This window comes from Calliphora vicina, chromosome 4 (assembly GCF_958450345.1).
Source record: "Calliphora vicina chromosome 4, idCalVici1.1, whole genome shotgun sequence".
In the NCBI taxonomy this organism is placed as follows: domain Eukaryota; kingdom Metazoa; phylum Arthropoda; class Insecta; order Diptera; family Calliphoridae; genus Calliphora; species Calliphora vicina.
This window is the reverse complement of record NC_088783.1, coordinates 24,434,784-24,441,584: the sequence shown is the minus strand read 5'-3', so window position 1 is coordinate 24,441,584 and position 6,801 is coordinate 24,434,784. Positions and strand designations below refer to the sequence as shown.

Below are 6,801 nucleotides of genomic sequence, written 5' to 3'. Positions count from 1 at the left end.
TCTAAATTATTGGTAGGCGTTCATATTTTCATCAATTTTTCAATGTGTAAACTATACAACCCGAATGTAAACAATAGAGCGTAAAAATCAAATATTTCATTCTGTTGTTTGTTGTTGATGCACACAAATTAAATGCCTCTATTTGCCTACCAAGGGACTAAATTTTAGTTAAGGTAACATAAATTCAGTTCTTAAAAACATAACTCATCTAAGTCAACTGATTTTCTGTTGCTAGTCGATATTGATATAATCTAATCATTTGTTTGGCAACATATCACAACGAAACTGTTCTATCTGTGCTGAAATAATACTGCAACTTTAAATAAGAAAACTTATGTCTCGAGAATTTCTAAAAAATATTCTTGGGAATTCTCGAGAAACTTTACTTCTAACTCCTTCCTCTATAGAGTTCATCTAAAGACACTGATTTTGAATAACATTCTGAGGAGCAAAACATTCTAATATTTTCCAAATTAAACCTTATTTTTCCCGTCTTTCCTGCCTTAGTGACGGAATTTTACAGTGCTTATAAAAATTTAGAAGTCGTAATAAAAGTTTGATTGCTTCATCCGAGATTCTTCTTTATACACTAATTTTCTGTAGCTAGAATCGAAAAATTCTATGTAAGCAAGCGAATAATTCGATTGGCAACAAATTCAGTTGCTATTACGAATCTGTTTTCTTTGTGTGTGTTAGCGAAAATTTTAATAAAAATTTAATTTAAAAAAAAAATTTTTTTTTTTTTTTTCGAAAACTAACTTTTAAATAAAAACCTGATTATTGATCTTTAAAGTATTTTATTTGTACATTTTTGTTAAAAAAAAATATATTTAAAAAAAATGATTTTATTTTTTTCACAAATTGTTCTCCAATTTTCATTGTTTAAATATTTTATCTGCTTATTTTCTTAATATTAATTGATTTCCAAAAATTAAGCCTTTATTAAAAATTTCAATTTAAAAATTTATGTTCTCCACTCATTTGCCTCTTCAAATTTAAACGTTTATTTCATCAACATTCATTGCATTGTGTTACTTTTTCAGTTTTCTTACTTAACCGAGCGACCACTTCAAACTCATTATAGGCTGCATGTTGGAACCTTTAACTTTTATCTTTCTCATTTTAGCTATAGAAAATTCAGTTTAATAAATTGTTTTTCCTTTTTTTGCTACATGGCTTTAAAAGATGATCTTCTCTAACCAGCCGGCCATTATTGCTTCTTTGTCTCTTAACAACAATAATTCAGTTGTATGCAACCAAACCGCATAAAACCTTGTTGTATCTCAAACATTTTTAGGTTGCATCAAATTGTGTATCTTTAAATTACTGTACCTTATTGAGGCAAATGTACTGAGTTCATGGAGGTTCGATAAAGTTCGATGTTGTGTGTATTGTTTAGTTTTATGGGTTCGATGTTGCCACACATACAATATTGTTGAATTGTATATTGAAGAAAAACAACTTCAACATAATGTTAAAATGTTTTGTCTTTGCATTACACAAATTTAGTATTCAATAAGTCTTTGTGGATAAATGTCGTGTAAACGGTAGAACAGAATTTTTTTGTGTTGTTTGTGAGAATAACGAAACTTGTATTAGAAAAAAAATAAACGACAAATTTACGTTGAAATCAAGAACGAAACAAATATATATAAAATATGAGTGTTTAAACGAACAACTGCTATGAAAAATTGTTTAATATTAAAACATATGGAAATTTATTGAAAAAAAAGTGCAAAATAAAAACCTTATTGAAATAAAAATTGGAATAATCTTATAAAAATAAAAAGGTTTAAAGAAAAAATTGTGTTTAAAAAAAAAATTATATTTTTTTAATAATTATAATTAAATAATTTGATCAACATAAAAAGAGAAAAATAAAAACCAAAATGCTGTGCTGTAAAAATATCAATACTCAACTCATGGCCTTTACCGCCATTACTTTATTTGGATTTATATCTGCCCAGGCAGTTGGATCGAAGGATCTATTTAGATGCCGCCAAAGTTGCTATCAAAAGGTAGGTTTTCAAAACTACACATGTCTATAAAAATTGTAGACAAAAGACTTTGTGACATTTGAATAGAAGGATTAAAATGTCTTTTGTTGTGTGCAAGAAACAACGAGTTGAAAAAAGAAAATGATTTTTTCTAAAAAAAAAAGAAGTAAAAGTAAAACTTAAGGTTTAAGGCATATAATTTTTAGCTTTGTGTAGAGAGACAGACAGACATAAATATGTTTTCTTTGTAGCTACATATGCTTGTTATAACATACGTTTAAACATCTGAAGAAACATACATATATTTATGAAGTAGTAGTATGAACATGTAAAAGATTATGATCTGCACGTGACTTTAGCAACATTTTGGGGTTATTACTACCATCATAAAAATCGACAAAATAATGACTATACTGAAACATATAAGAAATAAGAAAAAAACGACAAAGTTTTACATGTTAAAAAAAAGAAGAAACAAAATGACAAGCAGTCATATAAAGAGCGAAAAAGAAAGAAATGTAAAAACGATGTCATTACTGAAAATGTTTCATATTTTCTTTTTTATTTAATGTTTGTTCAACATCTCATTTTATGGTACAATTACGATTTTACATCAAGTGTTGTCAACATTTGCGTGGGTAATTAAATTTTGTACACAAAAAATATCAAATGCTCATTAACATCTTTGTTACTCTCTCTCACACTTTGGTAAACTAGCAAACGTTTGTATCTTCATATCGTCACCTAAAATGCAAAACAACATAACAGCATTTCAATAATATTTAAAGTAAGGGATATAAAACCATTGCAAAATGAAAAAGATCAGTGATAATACAATTAGTTTTATCGTAATTGATCTTTAAACAGAATCACAAACTTATTTCAGCACAAAAACTTGTGTTAACTATTTGTTAAGGTTATTTTTGTGATATTGGTATTTCAGATGTTATGTTGTTTTGTATTTTATGTGACGATATGTACATATAAAATTAGTTAATGTTTGAAAAAAGCCATAACATTCTCCGACGTAATATGACTATGGCTATAAAATCCGCAATATATATGTACAAATAAACGACAGTTGTAGTTAAAAGTTGTGGAAATTTGTAATTTTCATTTTACTGTTGTGTTTTTTTTTAGCTTTTTTTGTTCTACAGCTTTGTTGCAAATAAACAAAACTGAAACACATTAAAACCCTAGAAAATCAATATCATGTTTAGGGGTTGTATTACCAAATGAAGAGTATTGGTTAGGAAAACTAAAACAATGAAAATGCCAACATATTTCCACAAAACTCATAAATGTGAGCATAGTGATAAAACTTTGATAAAAAAAGCCACATTAAATAATGACAAAATATAAAACTTTTTCTACCATTTCTAGAAGTAGAAGTCATAAAATTTTATAACCCCACCTTTAACAGAGTCATAAATACTGAAAACCTTTGATAATTTACGATAAACATTTTTACAGTGATCACCAGGAATATCTGTATCGGGTATTGCTGGTGATATTTAATTGTGTTTAAATGTTTAGTTAATAATTTGTTTAACTTTCATCAGCTTCTGCTAATGTTATCTTTTTTTTTGAGAAACTCAAAAATAACACTTTTGTATATTTATTTAGGTTGATTTCAATAAAACAAATATTTACCAGCAGAAAATAATAAATAAACTAACTTACCAATATTTACCAGTTTCAAATCAACTCTTTTTTTCTCTGCTGTTAAGTTTTTATTTATGACCACATAAAATATAGGACTATTTGTTTATTTTAGCCAGTTCTGTTCATCATCATCATATATAGAAAAAAAATTGCCATAAAACTAACCAAATATGTCAATCATATCACAGTTTAATTCATACTCCATCCCCTCCTCTACCAGTATGACATTCAGTAGTTTTTAATCGTTCATTGTTTTTAAATAAATATTGAAATGGAGTTTTTAGTTTTTGGGTTATTTGTTTACTTTTTTGCTTTTCATATAAATAAAAATTTTATGAAAATATTGTTGACCATAAATGGAAAAATTTAAATTTGAATTACTCTTATATTTAGTTAACCAACAGCCAAATATAAAAAGCGCGCTTAACTTGTGGTTTTGTAAATAATGACTTGGGTCAATATAGCTATTTAAATATGCATTAAAATAGTTTAGCAATATTGTTTTTATTGTTTGTTATTCAGGTTATCTTTTTTTTTTTTAATTACTAAATTTAATATTTGTTTTAGTCTAAACTCTAAAACGACAAATTTTTTAATGATTTATGTCAGCATATTTTTATCGGTTTTTGTGCATATTTTTTTTTTAGTGTTTATAATTGAGTTTAATGTTTAGTTAAGTAAACAATAAATTTAAAGTTATTATTTATATATAAATAATAGAATTTAATTAATTGTTATTGTGTGCAACAAAACTAATGTTAGTTTTTGTTAAAAAGTTATTGTTTGGTCATAAATAAAAGTGTTAATTAAAAAAGTTAAACTGGTGCATACAATGGAATTTCTAAACAAAGAAAGACGTTTTAGTTGCAACATGTTACACTTACAATTTTGTTTAATTAAAAATAATAGATTTGTTTTCTAAAGACCTAATAAAAAATTAAATTTTACCCCTTTAAACGAAATTTTGATAAAGAAATTATTTTCGGCTTTCCACTGACAGAAAATAAAAAATTATTTATGGAAATCAAAATTTATTTTAATAAGTTTAGTTTGCGCTGCAATTTATAAAACTTTAATTTAATTATTTCCGAATTAATTGAAGTTGATATGAAGTTTTTTTACTTAAATTGTTAAAAATGCTTGACTTTCAAAATCGTTTATTGAACACTAAAGAAAAAAATACTTAATTTTTAGCGGAATTCAAGTTGAAAGCAAGTGTAAGTCAAGCCTTGAATTATAGCCAAGCATTTGAATTATAGTTGTATTACACTTTTTATCATTCTCCAGTAAAAATAAAACAAAAATTGAAGCCATATTATATTATTTTTGTTTGAAAAATTTTTAATTTTTTCAAATATTTTTCAAGCTTAAAACATAATTATATTTGCAGTCAAGTTAAATTCCAAAAAAATGTTCAAGTGCTTGAATTTTCGGGGCTTTGGGTGTAAATGTAAAAAAAATATAAAATACTTTTACTTTTTAAAGGGCTAAGTGCCTTTGTTTTCTTTCTGGCAAAAAAATGTTTCCCTTTTTCTGTCCCTTGCTTACATTTTATAGCTTATATCTATAGCAAATAAATTTTGTGTAAAATTAAATGTATTTTGCAGAACTGTCCTATAATATAAAAACATTTTGGAAATATTGATTTTTTTGAAGAAATTTTTCAATATTTTTTTATTTTTATTTTCGAGCAAATTTCAAAATTTTATAATATTTTCCTTTATTTATTATGCTAGTCCATAAATATTGTGACAAATCTCGAAATGTTTCTTCATTCGATACTTTCTATATCCCAGTACTTTAATTATTAGCTTCTTTCGAAAAAGATGGCAGAAAAAGTGCAAAATTTGTTGCCCGGAAATAAAACCGCATACAATTTGTGTATGAGTACATTTGTATATGAATGTATTCTATCCACTTTCCTAATCTCTTTACAATAATTTTAAATAATCGTTTAAATATTTAAATTTTAAAACATGTGGCTTTTATCGAAAAAGAGGTCAGAAAAAGTGCAAAATTTTTTTGACCGAAAATAAAACGGCATATAATTTGTGTATTAATATATATGTGTATAAATGTATTCTATCCACTTTCCTAATTTCATTGCAATAATTTGAAATAATGGTTTAAATATTTAAATTTGCAACCTCCAAAATTATCCATTTGGGGGTCAAAATTTTCTTCCAGAAAATAAAAACGAATTAAATTTCTATTTGAATGCACATTACTATGTTCCTTAATTATTTTCCTTTAAAATTTGTAAACAATTTTCTAAATTCTTCAAATAATTGTTTAACCGCTTAAATTAAAGTTAAGTAGCTCATAAAGCTTTCTAATTATATCAAATAAATATATAACCATTAAACATCAAATTAACATTAAGCCCCAGTACATAAACCCAACCCCACTTAAAACTCTTTGCTAACTAAAATAAAATCCCACACATTCAATTATTGATCACACTTTGTCATTCACTGCACTTTGTCTTTTTATGGTTTAATATTTTTAAATGTTTTCAATTCAAATATTCTCAGAATTTTGTTCATTTATTATTTCTTGTTTGCTTTCAAATTTTCTAACATTTTTCTTATAACTTAAAATTCCTAATAAGTCGTTTATTTACGATCAATAATTTATCATGTAGCAAACACATGATCGTTTGTTTTATTGCAAATTTTTGCCATTTTATTTTAAAAATTATGATTGACATTTCCTTTCTTTTTTTTCCACAATTTATTTTTGCCTTAGTATACTGTAACTATAAAAAGAACTAAACAAAAAGACAAAAAATTGATAGTGACGATCGTGGTGATCGTACATACAATAAAATTGACATTGCCAACAAGAAAGACCAAACCATAACGAATCATTATTATCATGCCTCAATCCTTACGCATTTTGCATATTTAATCATGTAAAGTCATAAGACTGAAACACAAATTAAAATTAATTTAACTGCAAAAACATATATGATGTAAACAAATTATTGTTGTAGGAAATATACGAGTACTACTACTGCGTTATATGGGATTTTATAATTTAATGTCATATTTTTAATACAACGTCATTTCAAAGTTTAACATGTGTAAACTAAAACTGAATATCAACTTCAAAAATATAACAGCAATGAAATGAAATG

The 6,801-nt window shown here is 25.5% G+C and overlaps 1 protein-coding gene across 2 annotated transcripts in view; it reads left to right on the top strand.

The window, feature by feature from the left end:
* The first annotated feature begins 1,481 nt into the window (after nucleotides 1-1,481).
* The window catches only part of LOC135957983 (transmembrane protein fend-like), a 38,532-nt gene continuing 33,212 nt past the window's right edge, over nucleotides 1,482-6,801 (top strand). Inside the window, exon 1 of one of the 2 annotated variants that reach the window (XM_065508833.1) lies at nucleotides 1,482-2,018. In XM_065508833.1, coding sequence (XP_065364905.1) covers nucleotides 1,890-2,018 — 129 coding nt within the window. In that variant the 5' untranslated portion in view covers nucleotides 1,482-1,889. The remainder of the gene's footprint in view (nucleotides 2,019-6,801) is intronic. The other variant, XM_065508834.1, reaches the window with a different exon arrangement.